The 26687-nt window shown below is 43.6% G+C and overlaps 1 protein-coding gene across 2 annotated transcripts in view; it reads left to right on the top strand.

Annotated features, from left to right (window-relative positions):
• The window catches only part of TMEM98 (transmembrane protein 98), a 47508-nt gene that overhangs the window by 3889 nt on the left and 16932 nt on the right, over positions 1-26687 (top strand). The window contains exons 1-3 of one of the 2 annotated variants that reach the window (XM_089674482.1): positions 10673-10775; positions 16904-17082; positions 21811-21942. In XM_089674482.1, the coding sequence (XP_089530608.1) occupies positions 16952-17082; positions 21811-21942 (263 nt within the window). In that variant the 5' untranslated portion in view covers positions 10673-10775; positions 16904-16951. Of the gene's footprint in view, positions 1-10672; positions 10776-16903; positions 17083-21810; positions 21943-26687 lie in introns of those variants that run through there. The other variant, XM_089674481.1, reaches the window with a different exon arrangement.

The following is a 26687-nucleotide window of genomic DNA, read 5'->3' as shown; positions in this document are numbered from 1 at the left end:
AATGAGGAAATTAAATAAAATTTGCTTTTTTTACACGTTTCTTGTTTTTTACATACTGTCACCAGCGCAGTACAGCTTCATATCAGTGGTCTGGCGGTGATCAGGGACACTTATTTGTGACGGTGTGTTAAAAATAAATAAATCCTTTAAATAATTATTTATTGAATATTTTATTTATTTTTTAACTTTTTTTTACTATTTTTAGAGTACATCACATACTACTCTGGGGGGGAGGGGGAATTTTTTTTCTTTATATATACTTTGATTGCCGGTACAACGAAAATCGTTGAACCAGCAATCCTTTGAACTGCCATGAATGGTTTAAGTGTTACTAAACCCCGAACCTTGCATCCACTATATTTGGTCTAACACAGTACACAGAACATGGAAGTGCAATGATTTTAGGAAATATAAACTGCTAAATACCTATCATCAGAAGTTAGAGCAGTCTTGTGACTTCTATCTGTGCCCAGCCCAAAAATAGCTAAAGCTTGTAGGAGGAGTTTTCTTTCTGCTCTAGGAGGATGCAGGGCCCCTGACCTCTGTCTGGACAGTGCTGTTTGGCCCTGTGCTGATCACATGCACTCTCCCAAGAAAAAAAAACCTCTCTAGCAATACACACTAAGCTGAGAATGTGCATGTCTACGGTGCAGTCTGGAGATAAGAGGTGGTTGCTTGACAAAGGGGAGGAACAGAGAAGAAAGGATCAAACAGCCTTTTTACACAATGCAGAGGATTAACCCCTTAGGTTCCACAGTGAGTATTACAAGCATGCTTTATTGCTGATTTTACTGTTGTGGGTTTAATAAACACTTTAAGTTCATGACAGTTCAAAATACTAGTGATCTTTGATTGGTACAGCTAATTACATGGTACAGGGTGATATGATTGGTCCAGGTACCATATGATAGCTTTGGACCAATCACAGCTTACTAGTACCAGAAGCAAAGCTTTTATGAATGAAATTCAATCATAACAGCTTTGTTGACATTGTGATCATGTGATTGCAATGACGTGAATGATCACATGATCACTACGGGTCTTGAGTACCCGGATCTGCATTCCATTGTGTCTGGTGGACACAGCAGTCCCGGGAAGGGGGTAGGGGCCCTAGTGTCAGTATAAAGGCAAAATGACATACCGGTACATCACTTTGCCTGTACATGCCGGCCACCCATAGTAAAAGTGCTGTGGATGGTTGGCAAATGGTTAAATAGAACTAAAACCAAAAAATTTTTCATTTTGGATAAAGTGGGATTATACCCCTAACAGGTGTTTTGGGTTTTTTTTTTTGCAATTTGTGTCCATTGGAGAGATTTCCTTTCATTTCCTGTCCCATAACCATAACAGGAAGTGAGAGAACATCCCTCCAAAATGAGGAAATCCCTGGTTGTCACCAGGTCACAGAACTAATGTCCCCACTGAAAGGTATCTCCTCTGTACCTGTTCTGGTGACCTCTCAAAATTTGGCATTTTCTTTCATTTTCACTCTGTGATATTAGTAAGCAGGACGAATAGAGAGGGTGAATCTCCCTTAAAAAAAAAAAAAGTTTTGCTTTTAGTTATGCTTGCCGTTGGTTATTACCGAGGATTATCTTGGTTTGGTCCAAACCTGGAAGTTAGCCATAATTGACCTACAAGTGGAAGTGTCCCCACCCTGCAGCTAGACGTATACAAAGTGGTAGGAATGCTTGTAAGAACATTGACTTAATATGGTCATTTTGACCCCCTACATCTGATCTCCACATTGCTAGCTTACCATGCCTTGTTCTGTGTCTTTGTGGAGGTGGCCATCTTGGTAGAGGCGAGGCTTTGTTTCCTGATATCACACCTGCCACCTTAATGACTTGGGATTTGATAGCTGATGGGATAATTTTTAAGAAGCAGTAAGGCCCCATGTACACGGGACACTTCTGAACGATGGAAACTAATTGCTGGAAAACGTAGGTCAAAAATGTCTGTTTGGCTGTGTTTGCATAACGCATTTATGCCGTTTGCGTTTAGAAGCGTTTTGTAAAGATAAGCACAGGAGAACCTCCCAAATGCACAGAATGCACTGAAAAGTGGTAAATAATTAACTATTACAGCCTGTTTCAGAGAAATACAGAGAGTAGAAGCAGAGCCAGCAGTATGTGTTGAGATTAGCTTAGGTGTGAGTTGCTCATTAACATATCTTTTGTTTCCAAGGGTGGGAAAGGTGTCTGGTAGTGGGAGTCATTAAGGTCACCTGGCAGGGGGTTTTCCTGAGGAATTTGAGGTGTGAATGGTCATTAACATATCTTTTGTTTCCAAGGGTGGGAAAGGTGTCTGGTGGGGGAAGTAATTAGGCCACCTTGCAGGGGGTCTTCATGAGGAATTTGAGGTGTGAATAGTCATTAACATATTTTTTGTTTCCAAGGGTGGGAGAAGTCTGAGGTGTGAATTGGTCATTACAATGTGTCACAAGCTTGGTAGGAACATCCTGTGTTCAGTGTTTTGTCCATTTGAGTACCTTGAAAACTCTTTGCATGCATTTCTCATGATGAAAAAAGGCTATGGACAGCATCGGGAACTGGAATAAAAAAAATTTAAAACGCAAAAGTTTATAAATGCGATTTGCCGCGTGTGTCTCTTGTTACTAAATGTAGATTGCCCCACCCTGTGTCATTATGCAGGGGGGTGGGGATTGTCCCCTGAGTGTATATATCTTGTATCTGTGTTCAGATAAACTAGTATACCTCCTGGATTACTTCAAGATTGGTGTCGTCTAGTCTTGTATGGTCTGCTGTGGTGTCTGTTGTTGGTGTTCGGACAGGGAAGCGGTAGTCTAACAGAAGTACCCAAGCGCAGTCTGGGGTCGGTTCCATTACACTTTGTATTCCAACAAATTCTTCAGCGAGTTGTGGCTGCAATCTTTCTTGCTCTACCTTGGCATGGTATCAAGAAATCCCTGAATTTTCCACTTCTTAATAAGTGATTGAACAGTACTGACTAGCATATTCAAGGTTTTGGATATTATTTGCTATCCTTTTCTGTCTTTATAAAGTTCCAGTACCTTGTAACGCAGGTCTTTGGACAGTTCTTTTTTGCTCCCCATGGCTCAGTATCTAGCCTACTCAGTGCACCCACATTAGAGCTAACAAACTCATTGACTATTTAAACTCAAGCACTAATTGCAATTTAAAAAGCCACAGACCTTTAATTGCCATTTTAACCTGTGTGTGTCACCTTGTTTGTCTGTACCAAGGCCAAACATTCTTTTGATCCGGGCCATTTGGGTGAGTTCTGTTATCAGTATGATTTAAGAAGGACCCAAACAACTGCTTGATAATAAATGGCTTCATATGATCACTATCCTTAAATAAAAGAGTTTTCTGGCATGATCAGTCATATTTTTAATATCAATGCCAAAATGTCACATGCATATATATACATTATATTGCCAAAAGTATTGGTCGGCCTGCCTTTCCACGCACATGAACTTTAATGGCCCCCTAGTCTTAGTCCGTAGGGTTCAATATTGAGTTGGCCCCGCCCTTTGCAGCTATAACAGCTTCAACTCTTCTGGGAAGGCTGTCCACAAGGTTTAGGAGGGTGTCTATGGGAAGGTTTGACCATTCTTCTAGAAGCACATTTGTGAGGTCAGGCACTGATGTCGGGGGAGGAGGCCTGCAAGTCTCCACTCTAATTCATCCCAAAGGTGTTCTATGGGGTTGAGGTCAGGACTCTGTGCAGGCCAGTCAAGTTCCTCCACCCCAAACTGGCTCCTCCATGTCTTTATGGACCTTGCTTTGAGCACTGGTGTGCAGTCATGTTGGAACAGGAAGGGGCCATCCCCAAACTGTTCCCACAAAGTTTGGAGCATGAAATTGTCCAAAATGTCTTGGTATGCTGACACCTTAAGAGTTCCCTTCACTGGAACTAGGGGGCCAAGCCCAACCCCTGAAAAACAACCCCACACAATAATCCCCCCTCCACCAAACTTTACACTTGGCACAATGCAGTCAGGCAAGTACCATTCTCCTGGCAACTGCCAAACCCAGACAGGTCCATCAGATTGCCAGACAGAGAAGTGTGATTGGTCACTCCAGAGAACACGTCTCCACTGCTCTAGAGTCCAGTGGTGGCGTGCTTTACACCACGACATCCGACGCTTTGCACTTGGTGATATAAGTCCTGGATGCAGCTGCTCGGCCATGGAAACCCATTCCATGAAGCTCTCTACGCACTGTTGTTGTGCTAATCAGAAGGCCACACCAAGTTTGGAGGTCTTTAGCTATTGACTCTGCAGACAGTTGGCGACTTCTGTGCGCTTCATCATGCGCTGACCCCGCTCTGTCATGTGACGTGGCCTACCACTTGGTGGCTGAGTTGCTGTTGTTCCCAGTTGCTTCCACTTTGTTATAATCCCACTAACAGTTGAGCGTGGAATATTTAGTAGCCAGGAAATGTCACGGATGGACTTATTGCACAGGTGACAACCTATCACGGGCCACGCTTGGTGTCACTGAGCTCCTGACAGCGACCCATTCTTTCACCAATGTTTGTAGAAGCCGTCTGCATGCCTAGGTGATGATTTTATACACCTGTGACCATGGAGGTGATTGGAACACCTGAATCACATGATTTGGAGGGCGGGCCCAGTACTTTCGGCAGTATAGTGTATATGTATATACAATTACCTCTTTAAACGTTTTCTTTCTTCTTGGCAAATCAGTTAATCTAAAATTGCAGGAATTTTAATCCTATTACAGATTCATGGGCTGGAAATTGCAGACTACATCAGCTTTATATACAGCTAGTTTAAAGTTTCAGAAAGGTAACGGCACAAATGTAGAATACTGCAGGCCAACTACAGAACAAGATGTTCCGGAACAGACGTCATCAAACATACTGCATTCATTTTAATTCTGCAACAACCTATTACAGGTCAAGATGAAGATCAAATCAACTAAAAAAAAATAATGAAAATGAAGCAACTTGCTAAAAAAATTGATCTTGTGTGCAATAATTTGTTTAGTTCACAAAAATGAAAAACAAAATACAACCCTGATAACACAAAAGTATTACAATTTATAGAAAGCATTACAGAGCCACACAAGGGCTTTAAGTTAAATGCACCCCACAGAGCCCCCCAACCTCCCCTCCTTCATACCACCACCAAATCAGGCCTCAGACTGAACCACCAACTCAGGGCCATTCCAGTGCCACCACCAATGCAGGGACAATATTGTCTGTCAGTGACACCACAGACACAGGAGCATTTTTTCCTTCTAGTGACACCACAAATGTAAGGCTATTTTCCCTTGCAGTGTCACCACAGACATAGGAGCATTTGGTCCCTTCCAATGACTCCCCAGAAGCAGGAACATTTTTCTTTTCAGTACCACCACAAACGCAGGGACATGTTCCTTCCAGCGACACCACAGACACAGGGATGTTTTTCTTCTGGTGATATCACGGACACAGGAGCATTTTTCATTACAGTGAAACCACAGATGCTGGTCATTTTTCCATCCAGTGACACCACCAGTGCATGGGCATTTTTCTTTCCAGTGACACCATTGATGCAGGGACATTTTTCATTCTAGGGACACCAAGGGTACAGAGACATTTTTCCTTCTAGTGACACCACTAATGCAAGGATATTTTCCCTTGAAGTGTCACCACAGACATAGGAGCATTTGGTCCCTTCCAATGACTCCCCAGAAGCAGGAACATTTTTCTTTTCAGTACCACCACAAATGCAGGGACATTTTCCTTCCAGCGACACCACGGACACAGGGACGTTTTTCTTCTGGTGATACCACGGACACAGGAGCATTTTTCCTTCTAGTGACACCATAAAAGCAAGGATATTTTCCCTTGCAGTGTCACCACAGACATAGGAACATTTGGTCCCTTCCAATGACTCCACAGAAGCAAAAACATTTTTCTTTTCAGTACCACCACAAACGCAGGGACATTTTCCTTCCAGCGACACCATGGACACAGGGACATTTTTCTTCTGGTGACACCACAGACACAGGGACATTTTCCTTCCAGCGACACCACGGACACAGGGACATTTTTCTTCTGGTGACACCACAGACACAGGAGCATTTTTCCTTCCAGTGATACCACAGATGCTGGTCATTTTTCCATCCAGTGACACCACCAGTGCAGGGGCATTTTTCTTTCCAGTGACACCATTGCCGCATGGACATTTTTCATTCCAGGGACACCAAGGGTACAGAGACATTTTTCCTTGTAGTGACACCATAAAAGCAAGGATATTTTCCCTTGCAGTGTCACCACAGACATAGGAACATTTGGTCCCTTCCAATGACTCCCCAGAAGAAGGAACATTTTTCTTTTCAGTACCACCACAAACACAAGGACATTTTCCTTCCAGCAACACCACAGACACAGGGATGTTTTTCTTCTGGTGATATCACGGACACAGGAGCATTTTTCCTTCCAGTGATACCACAGATGCTGGTCATTTTTCCATCCAGACACCACCAGTGCAGGGGCATTGTTCTTTCCAGTGACACCATTGACGCAGGGACATTTTTCATTCCAGGGACACCAAGGGTACAGAGACATTTTTACTTCCAGGGACATGACTGATGCAGGAGCTATTTTCCCACTAGTAACACCACTGAAACTGGGACATTATTCCTTCCAGTGATAGCACCAATGAACAGGGACATTTTTCCTTCCAGTATCACCACCATCAACTGCCTCAGGAACATTTTTCTTTTCTTCCAGTGACATCATGGACACAGGGGTTTTTCCATCCAATGACCAGCATCTGTGGTATCACTGGAAGGAAAAATGCTCCTGTGTCCGTGGTATCATCAGAAGAAAAAACATCCCTGTGTCTGTGGTGTCGCTGGAAGGAAAATGTCCCTGCGTTTTTGGTGGTACTGAAAAGAAACATGTTCCTGCTTCTGAGGAGTCATTGGAAGGGACCAAATGCTCCTATGTCTGTGGTGACACTGCAAGGGAAAATATCCTTGCATTTGTGGTGTCAATAGAAGGAAAAATGCTCCTGTGTCTGTGGTGTCACTGACAGAAAATATTGTTCCTGCATTGGTGGTGGCACTGAGTTGGTGGTTCAGTCTGAGGAGGACTGATTTATTATTTATTTCAGGTACTTATATAGCGCCATCAATTTACGCAGCGCTTTACATATATATTGTACATTCACATCAGTCCCTAACCCTCAAGGGGTGTACAATCTAAGATCCCTAACTTACATTCATACATACACATACTAGGGCCAATTTAGACAGGAGCCAGTTAACCTACTAGAATGTCTTTGGAGTGTGAGAGGAAACCCACACAGGCACAGGAAGAACATGCAAACTCCAGGCAGGTGGTGCCATGGTTGGGATTTAAACCATCTAAGGTCCCTAACTCACATTCATACATACACGGGACAATTTAGACAGGAGCCAATTTACCTACCAGCATGTCTTTGGAGTGTGGGAGGAAACCGGAGTACCTGTAAGAAACCCACACAGGCACAGGGAGAACATGCAAACTCTAGGCAGGTGGTGCCATGGTTGGTATTTAAACAATCTAAGGTCCCTAACTTACATTCATGGGACAATTTAGACAGGAGCCAATTTACCTACCAGCATGTCTTTGGAGTATGGGAGGAAACCGGAGTACCTGGAAGAAACCCACACAGGCACAGGGAGAACATGCAAACTCCAGGCAGGTGGTGCCATGGTTGGGATTTAAACCATCTAAGGTCCCTAACTTACATTCATACATACACGGGACAATTTAGAGAGGAGTCAATTCACCTACCAGCATGTCTTTGGAGTGTTGGAGGAAACCGGAGTACCTGGAAGAAACCCACGCAGGCACAGGGAGAACATGCAAACTCCAGGCAGGTGGTGCCATGGTTGGGATTTAAACCATCTAAGGTCCCTAACTTACATTCATGGGACAATTTAGACAGGAGCCAATTTACCTACCAGCATGTCTTTGGAGTGTGGGAGGAAACCAGAGTACCCGGAGGAAACCCACACAGGCACAGGGAGAACATGCAAACTCCAGGCAGGTGGTGCCATGGTTGGGATTTAAACAATCTAAGGTTCCTAACTTACATTCATGGGACAATTTAGACAGGAGCCAGTTTACCTACCAGCATGTCTTTGGAGTGTGGGAGGAATCCAGAGTACCTGGAAGAAACCGGAGTACCTGGAAGAAACCCACACAGGCACAGGGAGAACATGCAAACTCCAGGCAGGTGGTGCCATGGTTGGGATTTGAACCAACGACCCTAATACTGCCAGGCAAAAGTGCTAACCATTTTGCTACTGTGTTGCCCATTTGGTGGTGGTATGAAGGAGGGAAGGTTGGGAGCAGGGGCGGACTGACCATTTGGAAACTTGGGCACTGCCCGAGGGCCCGGGGTCAGTAGGGGGCCCCATGAGATGCCCCTGGTACCTTTTTCATAGGCTTTTTTGAGTTTGGGCAAGGACACAGGGGCCCTATGATCCCCTATTGCCCGGGGGCCCCATGAGTTGTCAGTCCACCCCTGGTTGGGGGGCTCTGTGGGGTGCATTTAACTTAAATCCCTTGTGTGGCTCTGTAATGTTCTCTATAAATTGTTATACTTTTGTGTTATCCGGGTTGTATTTTGTTTTTCATTTTTGTGAAGTAAACAAATTATTGCACACAAGATCAATTTTGTTAGCAAGTTGCTTCATTTTTATTTATTTTTTTAGTCGAATTGATCTTTATCTTGACCCGTAATAGGTTGTTACAAAATGAAAATGAAGGCAATATGGTTTATGTCCTTGGCTGGATACATTGAAAGTTCACATCTGTACACAAGTATGGATCTAGTTCTCGGACCGCAGCGCCTCCTTTATGGAGCCTTTTAGTACCCTGGTTCTTAGAAGTCAACATACAGTCATGGCCGAAATTGTTGGCACCCTTGATATTTTTCCTGAAAATCAAGTATTTCACACAAAAAAGGTATTGCATTAACACATGTTTTGCTATACACATGTTTATTCCCTTTGTATGTATTGGAACAAATATAAAACAGAGGCAGAAAAGCAAATATGACATAATGTCACACAAAACCCCAAAAATGGGCTGGACAAAAGTATTGGCACCCTTAACTTAATATTTGGTTGCACACCCTTTGGAAAACATAACTGAAATCAGTCGCTTCCTATAACCATCAATAAGCTTCTGACACCTCTCACCCGGAATTTTGGACCACTCTTCCTTTGCAAACAGCTCCAGGTCTCTCTTATTGGAAGGACACCTTTTCCCAACAGCAATTTTAAGATCTCTCCACAGGTGTTCAATGGGATTTAGATCTGGGCTCATTGCTGGCCACTTCAGAACTCTCCAGCGCTTCTTTGCCATCCATTTCTGAGTGCTTTTTGACGTATGTTTGGGGTCATTGTCCTGCTGGAAGACCCAGGATCTTGGACGCAAACCCAGCTTTCTGACACTGGGCCCTACAGTGCGACCCAAAATCCTTTGGTAATCCTCAGATTTCATGATGCCTTGCACACAGTCAAGGCACCCAGTGCCAGAGGCAGCAAAACAACCCCAAAACATCATTGAACCTCCACCATATTTTACCGTAGGTACTGTGTTTTGTTCTTTGTAGGCCTCATTCCGTTTTCGGTAAACAGTAGAATGATGTGCTTTACCGAAAAGCTCTATCTTGGTCTCATCTGTCCACAAGACGTTTTCCCAGAAGGCTTTTGGCTTACTCAAGTACATTTTGGCAAACTGTAGTCTTGCTTTTTTATGTCTCTGTGTCAGCAGTGGGGTCCTCCTGGGTCTCCTGCCATAGCGTTTCATTTCATTTAAATGTCGACGGATAGTTCGCGCTGACACTGATGCTCCCTGAGCCTGCAGGACAGCTTGAATGTCTTTGGAACATGTTTGGGGCTGCTTATCCACCATCCGGACTATTCTGCGTTGCAATCTTTCATCAATTTTCCTCATCCGTCCACGACCAGGGAGATTAGCTACAGTGCCATGGGTTGCAAACTTCTTGATAATGTTGCGCACTGTGGACAAAGGCAAATCTAGTTCTCTGGAGATGGACTTGTAACCTTGAGATTGTTGATATTTTGCCACAATTTTGGTTCTCAGGTCCTCAGACAGTTCTCGTCTCCTCTTTCTGTTGTCCATGCTTAGTGTGGCACAGACAGACACACAATGCAAAGGTTAAGTGAACGTCTCTCCTTTTTATCTGCTTTCAGGTGTGATTTCTATATTGCCCACACCTGTTACTTGCCCCAGGTGAGTTTACAGGAGCATCACATGCTTGTAACATTCTTATTTATCCGCAGTTGTGAAAGGGTGCCAATACTTTTGTCCAGCCCATTTTTGGAGGTTTGTGTGACATTATGTCGAATTTGCTTTCTTTCCTCCCTTTTTTTGTTTTGTCCCAATACACACAAAGGGAATAAACATGTGTATAGCAAAACATGTGTTAATGCAATACGTTTCGTGAGAAATACATGATTTCCTGGAGAAATATCAAGGGTGCCAACAATTTCGGCCATGACTGTATCCTAGAACAGTGACTCCCTACAATCACGTTGCGGCACCCTGGACAGAGGCAGGTGGAGTGTACGACCGGTCAATTCACGTCATGAAGCCGACATAAAACATCGCTCACGCCCCTTCATCCATTTCTGTTAATGATTCAAAAGGAAGGCAAACGTAGGCAAGGAATGTTTACCCTCTTATGTATCAGTGTGAGGCCTACACGGAAGTAATTATCAAGACAGACGAATCTCCATGTCTAAATCTCGGTAAGAACATACTAATTAAACACAGATATTGCCGTATACAGGGCAAATTTTAATATATTAACGGACAGGTATGATGCAGCAGTGATAAAACTTTTGGAAATTTATGTGCTGTTTTATGTATACTATGTTGTCTTTTTGTTTAGCAGCAGCTGTCATAATCTTGTAAAAGTGTGATGGTTGTATGTATTGAATATGAAAACTGGACTGGATATTTGATCAAATGGACTCTTGCAAAAGAATCCCATATACAAAGAGAGTTTTACATTGTTAGTTTTATTATGAATATGTCTGTGTTTGGAACAGGGGCGGACTGACAACTCATGGGGGCCCCTGTGTCTTCACCCACACTCAAAAAAGCCTATGAAAGGTATTAAGGGCATCTCATGGGACCCCCTACTGACCCTGGGCCCTCGGGCAGTGCTTGAATGGTCAGTCCACCCCTAGTTTGGAATTATTAATGAAGAACATACATTCACTGACCACTTTATTAGGTACACCTTGCTAGTACCAGGTTGGACCCCCGTTTGCCTTCAGAACTACCTTAACCCTTTCATGCCTAAGGGTATTTTATTTATTTATGGTACTTGTATAGCACCATCAATTTGCACAGTGCTTTTTACATATATATTGTACATTCACATCAGTCCCTAACCCTCAAGGGGTGTACAATCTAAGGTCCCTAATTTACATTCATACATACACATACAAAGGACAATTTAGACAGGATCCAATTCACCTACCAGCATTTTGTTGGAGTGTGGGAGGAAACCAGAGTACCCGGAGGAAACCCAAGCAGCAAATTCCAGGCAGGTGATGCCATGGTTGGGATTCAAACCAACGACGCTGGTACTGCCAGGCGGAAGCGCTAACCACTGAGCCACTGTGCTGCCCAGTTGTTGTTGCTGTTGTTGTTGTCTCCGGTTATATTGTAAAGCGCTGAGCAAACTGTTGGCGCTATATACCGTATTTTTCGCCGTATAAGACGCACTTTTTCTTCCCCAAAACTGGGGGGGAAATGTCAGTGCGTCTTATAAGGCGAATATGGAGCGGCCGGTCCGGTATTTCCACCGCGGCCGTGTCAGAATACCGGGCCGGCCGCTCAGCTCTGCAGCGGGACCTTACCTGTTCCTCTATCCAGCAGCGTGCTGTCTTCCCGGCTTCTGTAGTGTGGGCATGAGAGCCGGGTGCCAAGTGCGCATGCGCAAGAAGCGGTGCTTTTTGTGAATGGTAAGGCGGTACCTGGGACACATGACAGATCCCAGAAGCCGCCGGACCAATCACAAAGCGCAAGTGCTTCTCGCTCATGCGCACTGGGCACCCGGCTGTCATGCCGAGCGCCATTACAGAAGCCGGGAAGACAGCGCGCGGCTGGATCGAGGAACAGGTAAGATCGGGTACCTGTCAAATTCAGGTACCCGCTCCCCACCTCCCCAAAGGTCAGCAGTCATCTGTACTGTCCGCAGTCTCTGGTCATCCCTGTGCTGTCCTCAGTCTCTGGTCATCCCTGTGCTGTCCTCAGTCTCTGGTCATCCCTGTGCTGTCCGCAGTCTCTGGTCATCCCTGTGCTGTCCGAAGTCTCTGGTCATCCCTGTGCTGTCCGCAGTCTCTGGTCATCCCTGTGCTGTCCGCAGTCTCTGGTCATCCCTGTGCTGTCCGCAGTCTCTGGTCATCCCTGTGCTGTCCGCAGTCTCTGGTCATCTCCTGTACTATGTCTGCAGTCCATTAGTTCAGAATTTTTTTTTCCTGTTTTCTGCCTCTAAAACCTAGGTGCGTCTTATGATCAGGTGCGTCTTATACGGGGAAAAATACGGTAAATCCTGTATAATAATAATAGTAATGCACAAGCACAATTTTGCAACGTTGGCATGTGTTAGTAAAACCATACATATCATCACAACTACTTTGTACATCCAGATGAATTATACTGCGTTTTTTTCAGGACAATTGGTGGTAAATGGTAAAGGATATCTCCTGATTTTTTTTTTTCTATCATCAAAGGAAAACTGGCCCAAAATAGTAAAAAAAAAAATCATTTTTTTTTATTTAGCTGAGTGTTTCTTGTTACTACCATACCCTACCACCAAAGAACAACCCAAAATAAATTCTCCAGCTCTTGCCGATCGCAGCGATACCATATATGTGTATGTTATTTGTTGTTTGTACCCGTAGTACAGCCCAGAAACAATAGTGCGCATTTTGTTTTGGTCTTTTTTTTTTTTACCTAAAACACACTGACACTGATACTAATTTTTTTTTTTAATCCTGACCTTTGACCCTGAACTCTTGAGCCGCACCTTGACCCAAACACTAACCCTGGCACTGAACTAGATCAAACCTTGGTCTAGGTATTTTTTCTTTTATTTTTTAATATTTATTTATTTTTACAAACATTTTTTTCCCCTAACTATGCCAGGAGTTAGAGAGAGACACTGTATCTCTCTCCTCCATTCATAGAGAGAAAAACAAGGGGGCCGGGCTGTACAGTGACTGATCACTGTGCTAGCCAATCAGAGGCTATCACAGCGATCATGTGACCCAGAATCGGGAGTCCCGGGTCCTGATCGTTAGAACGGGACACAGTGCTCTCAGTGCCTGCACAGTGACTGATCACTGTGATAGCCAATCAGAGGGTATCACAGCAATCATGTGACCCGGAATCGGGAGTCCCGGGTCCCGATCGTTAGAACGGGGACCTGGGGCGCTCAGTGACACTGCGGTCTTTGTACTGAGAGCGCGCTGTGCGGCACACTCCCAGCACAAAGACAGGTACGCAAATATGCGTCCCCAAGGAAAAAAGTCCAGTTCTGTGAGGCCTCATATTTGTGTGACGTTGTCATCAAAGGGTTAATTCTTCGTGGCATAGACTCAACAAGGTGTTGGAAACATTCTTCAGATTTTGGTCCATTGTGACATGATAGCATCATGCAGTTGCTTCAGATTTGTTGGCTGCACATCCATGAACCGTGGATACAAGGCGGGATGGATCCATGCTTTCATGTTGTTTATGCCAAATTTTGACCCTACCATCTGAATGTCGCAGCTGAAATCAAGACTCATCAGAGCAGGTAACGTTTTTCCAATCTTCTATTCTCCAATTTAGGTGAGCCTGTGCAAATTGTAGCCTCTGTTTCCTGTTCTTAGCTGGCAGAAGTGGCACCCGGTGTGATCTGCTGCTGCTGTAGCCCATCTGCTTCAAGGTTTGACATGTTGTGCATTCCGAGATGGTATTCTGCACGCCATTACACCACCAGCCTGAACCGTTGATACAAGGCAGTATGGATCCATGCTTTTGTGATGTTTATGCCAAATTCTGACCCTACCCACTGAATGTCGCAGCAACCAGTCTGCCCATTCTCCTCTGACCTCTGACATCAACAAAACATTTTCCTCCACACAACTGCCACTCACTGGATATTTTCTCTTTTTTGGACCATTCTCTGTAAACCCTAGAGATGGTTGTGCGTGAAAATCCCAGTAGATCAGCAGTTTTTAAAATACTCAGACCAGCCCCGTCTGGCACCATCAACCATGCTACGTTCAAAGTTACTGAAATCCCCTTTCTTCCCCATTCTGATGCTTGTTTTGAACTTCAGCAAGTCGTCTTCACCACATCTAGATGCCTAAATGCATTGAGTTTCTGCCATGTGATTGGCTGATTAGTAATTTGTGTTACCAAGCAATTGAACGGGAGTACCTACTACAGGGGCCTGTGTGTGTATTTATAGAACCACTTTATGTCAGCTAGTGCTATACTATTGGTTTTTTTTTTGTGCTCATGAGATATATAACTTTTGTAATGGGTGCAGGTTGTTGATTGTTATAATATTGTGCAGAAGGTCCAGGTATGGCCTCATGCTACCAGTAGTGACACTGACCCTAGCCAAATGCAAAACTAGTGAAAACCAGTCAGAAAAGATGAGTGGGGAAAAAAAATGTCCGTGGCTCCACCTGTAAAACCATTCCTGTTTTGGGGGTCATCTCATTGTTGCCCATCTAGTGCACAGGTTGTTAATTTAATTAACACCAAAGCAGCTGAAACTGATTAACAACCCCCTCTGCAACTTACCTGACCAGATCAATATCCCAGGAGTTTGACTTGACTTTTGATTTACCTAGAAAAATGGTGATGTGTTCAATACTTATATTACCAGCTGTCTGTGTGTTATTTGTTGTTTGTACCCGTAGTAAGGCCCAGAAACAATAGTGCACATTATGCCTTTTTGTTATCCCAACTAAAACACCCCTACCCTGATACTACTTTTAAAAATGCTTTTTAAAAAAAAAGTCCTTCCCAAAATGTACTAATCATAACCTCTGACCTCAACACTAACCCTGGCACTGGCCTTGACCTAACATCTTTGAAGACCTTCAGTCTCTTCCAAACTATGGCTTAAAGAGTCATCAGCCTCTTTGGAGAACATATTGATATTTTGGCTCTCCACTTGTGGGTGGAGCCTACTCATCCTGCACGTGGAGGTAACTTTTGCTGTGCACGTGCCCAGGACCAGGCAGGTACTGCATTCCTGTGACAGTCCAACATTAGGGTACTACCCCAGCTTACAGATAAGCCTTGCACTGTGTGTAGTGGTGTGTAATTCTTGTTCTTGAGGACTGTATGATCTCTTTCCAGAGGGTGGTGTGGCATCGCCTAATTCACCATGCCCTGATGCCTTCTTTTTCAAGAAACCACAGGCTGTTGCACATCAATAAGGGATTTTTGCATCCCTGCTTACATTTCCACCACCTGCCCAACCATCTTCGGAACTTCAGAAAAGGCTTGCTGTAGAGTAGACTGTGAATGGGCCATTTGTCATATCAAACTGGATGTCACCCCACTTCCTAAAACTCAATCTATCCAAAATTGAGCTCATAATATTTCCTCCCCCACGTGCCTCTTCCCCTGATTTCTCAATCAGGATCAATAGCACCACTATCAACCCATATTTGCATGCCAGGGTGCTGGGGGTAACCCTGGATTCTGAACTATCCTTTCAGGCCCACATCCAATCCCTGGCCAAATCATACCGCCTCAACCTCCCCAACATCTCAAGAATACGCCCCTTTTTAACCAATGATACCACAAAGCTCCTAATTCACTCCTTGGTTATCTCTCGCCTTGACAACTGCAACTCCCTCCTCATTGACTTATCTTTACATAGGCTATCCCCCCCTGCAGTCTATCATGAATACTGCTGCCAGACTCATCCACCTTACCAACCGTTCAGTGTCTGCTACCCCTCTCTGCCAATCCCTTCACTGGCTGCCACTCGCCCAATGAATAAAATTCAAAATACTAACAACAACTTACAAAGCCATCCACAACTCTTCCCCCAGCTATATCACCAACCTGGCCTCAAAACATCAACCAAACCTCGATCCTCCCAAGACCTTCTGCTCTCTAGTTCCCATGTCACCATGCTCACCTCCAGGACTTTTCCCGAGCTTCTCCCATCCTATGGAACTCCCTACCCCAATCTGTACGACTATCTCCTAATCTATCCACCTTTAGACGATCCCTGTAAACCGTTCTCTTTAAAAGAAGCTTATCCTGCTTCTACCTAGTAAACCGCCATTTATTTCCTCCATCAGCTCCTCCCCCCACAGCTATTACCTTTTGTATCACTCAACCCTTCCTCCTAGATTGTAAGCTCTAACGAGCCGGGCCCTCTGTTTCCTCTTGTACAAAATTGTATTGTAACTGTTATGTCTTCCTTCGTTTTGTAAAGTGCTGAGCAAACCCTTGGAGCTATATATATAATAATAATATACACCTGTCACACACAGTAGCCAATCCTGGTGGGAGAGCAAAGCGATTAGTCGCTAGCAATAATCGCATGCTAAAAATTCGACATGCTGAACTGGCCGAGATTCGAACCATCCATGGCTGGTTTGGTTTGTAAATCACCCCAATATTTTACTACCAATTTTATTTTTTTTTTTTGGGGGGGGGGGGGGTCTGTTAATAGAACAAACCTCACTCCCTTCTCTCCTGGAACTCTGATGGTCCCTGCTCCACTGCTTCTTGTGTAACTTGCTGCTTATGAAAAGATTACAAAAATAGCTAGGATGCTTGCTAATCAACGAATCCTACCAATAAATAATCTATCCTGTTTGTGCTCATGTTTCAGATGATTTAACCTCACTCCATGTAAGAGGCCTGCCGACCCAGTAAAGAAATGGAGACTGTGGTCATTGTGGCCATTGGTGTCCTAGCCACTATCTTCCTGGCTTCCTTTGTGGCTTTGATTGTGGTATGCCGACAACGGTATTGCCGGACCAAGAATCTTCTGACACACTACAACAACAAGTAAGAACAGGTTGTCGGGGACAAAAAAGGTGTGAACTGTTGTCATGCCACAAATTTAAAGGGATTCTCCCCTTAACAAACCATGATATTTTTGCAGGTGTTTCATTAGTGCAATGTTTCTAGAGTGAGAAACTTTATACTGAAGGGGATTATAATTATATAATGATCACCTGGTCGGCTTACTTGTCAGAAAGAGACCAATAGGCATGTCTATGAACTATTACAAACCTCTGCCAAAACTTCCAACAGACCACTCTTGAAGGGGAAAGTAAACCATCTAGTCTGGACTTTGGCTTCTTCGGAACAAGAGGGGTCATAGCCATCAGAGGTATACTTAGAGCACATAGCATACGTAGATATGCAAGAGTGCAGAGGAAACATTTTTATTATGAAGTCAGATCATTTGCTCTCCTACAACAGCTGTGTAGAAGTTGAGGTTTCCTTTTAGATGGTCATAGACTTTAAAGACAAATGATAGTGTATTTTCCATAAGCACGTTTTGAGATATTGCTTCCATATTTAACAAAGTCCATACATTCTTAACTGTACTAAATACATTTATATTATGGACACTAGTGGGAGCTATCAGTAGATCAGGGCAATTAGTCAATACCTGGCCATGGATTTTTTTTTTTTTTTCAGCAATAATGAACAGATTCATCCACACAACCAAGGTAGCAGACCTGAGTCTTTAAAACAGTTCAGGTACCAACAGGAGAGGATAATATTTTTAACAGTTAAGCTCCTGGTAATCTACAAATGGTGAAAAAGAAAAAAGAAAGAAAAAAGATTCCTGCCCCAGCATGAGAAGTGAAAGGATGGATATTATGGTGTCCTTTTATGAAACAGAGATCAGCAGCGATCCTAAGGATCGTTGCTGATCTCCGATCATTAGTGGTTTAGGAAACAGAGATGATCAGCGGGGAACATGTTCTCCGCTGATCATCTCAGCACACAGATGGCCAGTGTATGAAGGAGCGATGTCAGCCCTTCACTGGCGATATGTGTTCTCCCACCAGCCCAGAGGTGGAGAATCGGAGGCACCGCAAACGAAGCAGCGTAATTTATCGCTGCTTAGTAGACGGTGTTTGACTGATCTCTTACTGTATTCTCGCAAGATTATAGTAACAGCAGCCGTTTTCCAGCATTCAAAGCATTTGTAGATTGCTTCTCCCTTCATTCGAAGAACTGATATACACCGCTTCATAAAAAGGCATTCAGATGGAGAACTCTCTCCTCTGAGAATGCCGGAGAACTGAGCAGCGGTCATTTACCGCTCCATGATAAAAGGACACCTATATCCTTTCTGAGACTGCCATCAATGGATTAATGGATTCTTTTAAAGTGATATCAAAGGCAGATTTAAAAAAAATAACAAACATGTCTTACTTATCTGCTCTGTTCAATGGTTTTGCACACAGCAGCCTCAATCCTTCTCTTCTTGGGTGCCCTGAAGGCACTCTTGAGCCTTCCTCTCCAGCCAAGTGCCCCCACAGCAAGCAGCTTTCTATGGGGGCACCTGAGCAATCACAGGATTGCATTGGTGTTAATTGGTATCCGAGTCCATACATAGTAAGGCTGAGGATTCGGTAGATGACTCTTGAAAACAGTACTGCTGCCAATAGGAGGACTGGAAGGATATTTTATGTGAGTTGTGGGCCTGTAACAATTGCATGTCCAAAAATGGGGAATAGCGGTAATGCAATGGTATCCATGCGTAGCAGTGTTTTATAACTGGAAAGTATAATACCTAGCAGAGGAGCAGTTTCTTGCTTGACTTATCCAGATTTAATACTAGATTCATCTGCCAGAGATTTAGGTTGTAATGGTATTAGTTGCTAAGAAGCAGTTGCAGGCTCTGGAAGGAATCATGGCAGACATCTGGAAAACTCTTCCTGGAAGCTATAATGAGATAGGGAGATCCAGGTGAGTGGAGTTGACTGACACAAGTGACCGGTTAACAAAACAAATGATTAGGCACTTACGGAGCATGGCAGGACAGGTCCACACGTAATGGCCCACTTCTCCACAATGAGTATGTTCTGCCTCTGGCGTTGGTGCTCTTCTGAAGGGTGAATTAGGCCTAAGTGCATCGATGTTGGTGCTTCAGAAATCGGTGTGGTTAAACAAGCCTTGGTGGGGCCAGAGACCTTAGCCACATCCACATAGGATGGGGTTGACTGGTGGACCTCTCCATCCTGCATTCTTTCACCAATCATTGTGGATACCCAGGTAAATCACATTTTCCAAGGAATCTTGCACTATGAAACTATAACATGGGAAACATATCTTTTATTTTTCACGTATATAGTTTCACAGAACCTGAGGAAGTGGGTTTACTGACCCACAAAACATGTTTTGCACCTGCCATGACCCGACCATTCAATTAGCATGCAATATAAAATGGGATTATTTAAATCTCACCAGTAATAAAAGTAAAAATTAAGGGTTAGGGTAACCAGGGCAGACTCTGAAGGTGTGTTTTGTGGATACTGTATTATATTACCAACATCCTTCTGGAGGCTTGAAAATAATGTATTTTATGGATCAAGAGATCAATTTTAAGAAACTTAAAGCTATAAGGATTTCATATAATTGTTTGTTATACATTTATATTGGCACCTTAGAAATCCCATTAACAATTCTGTATGATCTATCATGTACTAGCACGTACCCGTTAGAGGAGCCTGAAGTGATGAGGACGCCCTCTCATACACCTTTGGCTCAGGGTCATGGTAAAGCAAACAGGTGGCATGAGAGCACAGAGGGGCACGAGTATCTCGAAGTTCTTGCCTTCATCTGGTACAGGTAGATGGGCACATCTGAATTGGTTAGCACAGAGTAGGTTCCTCATGGTAGATGGACTGGAGACTGGAGACTGGACACAGATACCAGGCCAGCAGTAAGTGATAGTCACAAGAACAGCAGACAGGTGGTATGATGTCACATCAGCTGAGCCCTAGAGCAGAGAAAATATGGCTGCACCCCTCCATACAATTAAAAATTACTTAACCCAACCTACAGTACATTTTTTTAACTATCAAGTGTGCACAGTCTCAGCCTGCGCTATGTTAAAGAAGGCAAAATGGTCTGGCAAAGTGGATTTCAGAGTTCAGAGAAAATCATACAAGCACTGTACTTTACATAAAGGCCATCAAATACATTAATCAAGTATTAATCCAGCCCTGGGTACCACAAGATGTCTCATCACTTTTGTTAGGTTTTGAAAGTCTGTGTGTGCCTCTATGATTTAGTTTTACCATTGCAGTTTGTTATGATGCTGGTATCTTAATGTATGATTTCAGAACAGGAAACCTATCCTAGGAGGTGGGAATAATGTATATAGCTAGAGGTTAAAGCTGAACACCAGGCACAAGAACTTTCATTCAAATATATTGCTCAATAGCCAAAAAAGATATAAATCCACATTTTGTTCACCAAATGCCATTGCAAACCCAATGTTACCTGAAAGTAGCAGCGATATCATCACAAGTAGGAGATCATTTCCTATATCCATGTTGGCAGGCCAAAACATGATCATAAAACACTAAAAAAAGTATGCATGATATTTTCACTAACATGTACCTGATGGACACGGAATGGCTGAGGGGACCTCTTTTGTACCTCCTGCCCAACACTCCTGAAGGTAGAGACAGCATGAGGGCAAAGGGTGGCATGAGTGCCATGTTCTGCAGGCTGCATTGGATCCAAGTAGAATCCAAATGAGTAGATTTGGACACAGGAACTTCTTGACACCAGGACAAGAGACAGAAGCAGAGTCCAAGGAACAAGCCAGGGTCAGCAGTAGTCTGAGAAAGTGTGGCAGCAGAAACAGAGGGCAAGGAAAAGTCCAGGAAGCGGGCTGGGGTCAGGACCAGCCAGGCAGCAAGGTAAGAATAAATCAGGAAGCAGAGACAAGTCCAGTAAACAAGCGGAGATCTGTAGTAGCCAAGCAAGTAACTAATGAGACAGAAGGCAGTAGTTGAGGTCCTCATACACAGGAAAGCACTATCAACAGATCAGGTTTCAAGGTCACAGGAACAAGTTGAAGACCATTCAGCAATTTCTCTCTGCTGATCATCAGTTCATATAGACCGCTGGGCACCAAACCCATGCTAATTCTTGCAAGTGCTGATATGCATGCACCTGTGCCATGCAACTTTGGTACATTCAATGTTACTGTATTCTTCCTTCTGCTGAAAATTTGGCATTACATCCACCTTATTTGTAGAGTCTTAACTTCCTTGACTTTTTGGCTTAGCCAAACCCATCTATATGCACCATGAGTGGGGCCAAAATGGGATCTAGTATGATTTTAATGTTGAAAATATGGAACCGATTAGTTCATCACAAAACCCTATCTTACACAGCAGGGTTCATTTACTAAAGCTGGAGAGTGCAAAATCTGGCGCAGCTCTGAATAGAAACCAATCAACTCCCAGTTTTTTTTTTTCAAAGCTTAATTGAACAAGCTGAAGTTAGAAACTGATTGGCTGCTATGTACAGTTGCACCAAAGTTTGCACTCCCCAGTTTTAGTAAATTAACCCCAGTGTCTTGTTCTACTTTGTGATTCACTTAATGTAGTTCTCATGGCTTATACAGCAGATATACTTCATCCTATTATGCACTATGGTCACAAACCTGGTCTTACATAAAAAGATTTTAAGGTACAAATAGAGTCACTGGTACATTCTACCAAATATTTATAATGCTCAATTTGTTAAAAGGCCAACCGTGGATTTAATTGGAGCAATGGAAACCCAATCCGAGCCATCAGACCTAGAACTGGATGATGTTGTCATCACAAACCCCCAGATTGAAGCAATTCTGGAAGATGAAGACTGGATTGAAGATGCCTCGTAAGTTTGTAGTATTAACCAGTATTTTAAAGACAAACTTTTTTTTTTTAAATATACTTTATTTTTTATATAAGTATGAAAAAAACAAGATACCTAATTGGGGTACATTCCTCCCTGTACTGCAAAGCAGCACATGAATACACCACATACCAATACAGTCACAATCATACAATACATTCGCCCAGCGGTATGATACCTAAGGTGGTGTTAGGAGCAAAAGTTCTCCGATTCATCACGTCATGCATGACGTCGCTTACCCAGAAATCGTATTGTGGCCCCCTAAGGTTCCACCAGAGTACCTAGCGAAACAATGTCAGATGTGTAGTGCCAGGGTTAGACCCCTAAGGAAAAAATGTCACCAGCACACCGAGGATCACCAATATGGGTCCAAAGGTTTTAATAAACCATCACATAGTTACAGCAAGGCAACGTTTCGGAGTCTCGCAGGACCCCTTCATCAGGCATGTGACAAATCGTGATAGAAACTGGAGAACTATTTAAAAAAAACCATCCACCAATCAGAGTGAAGTGAAATGAGCTTGGCCCCACCCCATGATGTCATGTTCCCTCCAAAAATGTATTCAAATCAATGTAAACAGAAACAATACAAACTGCAAAAATAAATAAACAATAATCAGATGTACATAAACTGCATTCCTGGGGATATAAACATTGTGGTCACATGTGTATCATGGTACTCCCCGGATTGTAATAAAGGTGTCAGCTGAAAGCAGCGCTGGGTTCTGGAATCAACAACCAGCAGCATATATGTCCATGACAGAAGATAAAGACTGTTACCTAGAAATATGGGAGGGTTGTCTCCGATTGCCAAGTTAGCTGCAATGGGGACACACCTACAGTGGTCCTATTAGTGCAGCGGCCGACAGTTTCATAGCGACGCATGTCACCTGCATGCACCATGAGAGTTTACTACTCACACATGCGCTCAAAGACATTCCTGCACCGGTCGCCATCATCATGGAAACCCATGATGTTGGCGCCGGGAAGGACAAGGCGGAGGCAAATCGCCGGCGTCATAGAAACATATGGCGCCGACGCCACACAAACCAATGGGTGGGCGGGGTTGCAGAGATGAGCTGTGAAGAAAAAAGAACACAAAGAAAACAGATTGAGGGCTAGTTCACACCACATGCATTTCAGTTACTTTTCATCTGCATCCAAAGATAAAGTAGTATACTATACATGGTTGCCAATGTCATAGTTCACATCAGTGTTCGTAGTTCCAGTGCGTTCCAGCTGCAGATAAAAAGCAGAACAAGCCGCATCTCACTCGTACAGAGTTGCACTAGAATACTGCAAAACGCATCAAAGCGCACCGGAGTGCACCAAAAATATGCCAATTACACATATCCCCATCTCAAATGAAAAAAGAGAGGGGAAACAAATGGACTAGAATGTATAAAAAATACTTTGGAATGCATAACAAACGCACAAGATATGCCAAAAACCGTGTCAAAACGCACAGGCAAAGACGCATCTGGAACGCATCTCGACTACGTATTTATAGTGCGAACCAGCCCTGAGAATGATGATAATCAGTCCATGAATGGAGCTGGGGAAAAGTGAAAGAGAAGGGAGTGATAAAATGGAAAAGAGGCAAAAAAAAAAAAAAAAAAAAAAAAAAAAAAGGAATGTAAAGGGGTGACACAGCTCGCCTACTTGCAAGAAGAAAGAGAGAGACCACTGTGAATAGTGCAAATGTGAAAAATCTAAACCAAAAGTTATCTACAAAACTATATACACTTCAATCATGAGGAATCATTATAACCAAAGTTCATCTGCGATCCAAAAAGCACAAATATGATGTGTTAGTATTAAGTCCCCTCGGTTGTGTTGTGTCAAGGGTATGGATCCAATAAGCTTCACGACGGAGGAGGAAGTTGTCACGATCTCCTCCTCTCGCCAATCGACTGACGTGTTCAATGATCATGCCCCTCAATTCATGTACCTGGTGTCCTGCCGAAATAAAATGGACCGCTACGGGTTTACTCAAATCAATGGGTTCACCTTTGGTACTCTTGACTAGAGCTGTCCTAATGTCACTCCTATGTTTCTGAAATCTTCGCTTAAAGGGACCTTTTGTTTTGCCCACATAAACTAGTGAGCATGGGCATTTCAGAATATAAACGCAGTGATCCGTGTTACAGTTCAGGTAACCCTGTATCTGGTAACGTTTCCCACTGTGGGGATGTGTGAAATATTCCCCACAGATCAATGAGTTGCATACATTACAATTGTAACACTTATAGCAACCCTGTCTTTCTGAGAACTTAAATACTGCCTTAGCGTATTTGGTCCTAGGGTCCGCTTGAACTAATAAGTCACGTAGGGATCTACCTCGCTTATGCGCCATCAATGGTGGATTCTTTAAGTTGGGTGATAGAGTGTCATCAGCTCTAAGGATGTTCATGTTATGCATGACCGCTTGTTTAATACGCTCAGATGCCTGATTGAAGCCGTGTATAAAGAGCGGCCTGTTGACTGCCCTAGGGCTGCCTTCAGAATCTGCCATAGCTCTGGCTAATGCCTGATCAAGTACTCGAGTAGGATAACCTCTTTCCACAAATTTTCTATACATGGCCTCAAGTTGTTCTCTCCTGTCACTCATACAGGAACAAATGCGTAACACCCTCTTGAACTGTGAGATAGGCAGGCTATCACGGAGATGCTTGGGATGTGCACTCTGGTAATGTAGTAGGGTGTTCTTGTCCGTTGGTTTTGAGAACACAGATGTCTGGAGTGTACCCTGATTGTTAGTGATCCTCACATCAAGATATGTAATGCTGTTGGGGGATATCTCGGGGTTGAAAATGATACCAGGAAAGATGCCATTAAGCTGGTCAACAAACTCATAAAAAATAGATGTTTCCCCTTTCCAGATAAGGAAGATATCATCTATATATCTTAGCCAGCATTTGACATGATCAATGAACAAAGGCATGACATAAATGTTGTGCTCCTCCATATACCCAACAAACAGATTTGCAAAGGAGGGGGCAGCAGAACTGCCCATGGCAGTGCCGCGTATTTGGGCATAGATGGTCCCCTCAAATGCAAAAAAATTGCTTTCAAGTACAAAACGTAAACAATCAATAAGATATTCACATGGGAGATTCTGGGCATTTGATCCGGACCAGAAATGTCTAACCGCCACCAAACCTGCTTCATTAGGTATACTTGTATACAAGGACGAAATGTCCATTGTTGCTAATTTCCAATTTTCATCAAATGCCGAGAATCCCCCAAGTTTATCCAAAAAATCCCCTGTGTCCCTGACATATGCCGGCAGGTTCTGAACCAATGGTTGAAGATGGAAGTCCAGTAGCTGAGCCAAAGGTTGAGTGATTGACCCTGTGCCAGAAACAATTGGCCTAAATTTTAAAGGGTTTGTGCCCTTGTGGATTTTAGGTAACCCATATATCACAGGTAGTCTTGGATGGTCATCGATCAAGAATTCAGCTGTCTCATTAGAGATCCAACCGTTGGCTTGGCCAATGTTGATGAGAGAATTCAAAGTATTCATGATGCCTTGAGTAGGATCCACAGTAAGTTGTAGGTAACTGTTAGTATCAGCTAACATTGATAACATGCCCTCCCTATAGTTTTTATAATCCATGATCACAATAGCACCGCCCTTATCCGCGGGCTTGATGATAATATTTTTATCATCCCTGAGTGTCCTTAGGGCTTTCAATTCCTCAGGGCTAAGATTAGTGCATCTCCTCATGGGCATGTCAGAGAGAACATCGTGTTTCAAAGTGCGTATGTAGCAATCAATGGATTGGTATTGTCCAGGGGGCATGAATTTGCTTTTAAGTTTGAACGAATGACCTGTGGACAAAGGCATAGTTCGTGGTTGTGTATAAAAGAACTGTTTGATTTTCAATGCCCTCTCAAACTTGAACATTTCAATTTCAAAACTGAAGTCATTAAACCGTGACACAGGACAGAATGACAGACCTTTAGATAAGAGACAAGACTCACCCTTTGTGATGTGTCGGGATGATAGATTAACTACCGGACTGGTCTGCCCGTGCGTTGGCGGTTGCTGCGTGTTTGGTATCCGCGACCTCTTATTGCCCCTCCTGGTTCTGCGCCGTCTCCGACCCTTTGAAAAAGGGGTGTGCTACTATCAGCAACAAGGGCTGTGGAGCGACCAGATGTGCCGACTTCGCTGTCCGTAGAAGGATTCTCGGTTAGTCGCTCACTCTCAGACGAAATCTGGGGGCTTCCTTTTGTTGGCTTCTGGGGTAGAGGTCGAGTACGTAGTCTCCTCCTGGGCCTAGAGATCCCGGTTAGCCATGGGTAAACTCTACCTTCTTGGTAATCCTGGTTTACCTGTTTAAATTTGTCCCTTTTGGACTGCTTCTGTTTTATGGTGTATGTGGTAATCTCGTTGTCAATCTCCTGCAAGGCAGAGGTCTGATTTTCTGTATCTTGTGTTGGTAATTCCAACACTGCAAGTTCACGTTTCACTTGGCACAGCTGAACCTTGACCTCTTCAATAACTAGTAACATATAGTTCAGTGAGTTCTGAGTGGAAACCTCACACCATTTTTCACAGAAATCTCGTTTATGACGTCCGATGGTGGGCTGATTTCTAATCCGGAAACCCCTCGGGATTAATTTTGCTCGGTAGTACTCAGACAGAGTCTGGCCATGCAGCTCCAGATCAACCTGTCTTTTCTTCAAGCGTTTGATTTCCCTTAATCGATCAGTAGCTG

Source organism: Staurois parvus, unplaced genomic scaffold, assembly GCF_062004578.1.
Source record: "Staurois parvus isolate SC_StPar_1 unplaced genomic scaffold, SC_StPar_1.0 ptg000151l, whole genome shotgun sequence".
Classification (NCBI taxonomy): domain Eukaryota; kingdom Metazoa; phylum Chordata; class Amphibia; order Anura; family Ranidae; genus Staurois; species Staurois parvus.
Note: the sequence above shows the minus strand (reverse complement) of the source record. Positions and strands in the feature narration are given on the sequence as shown.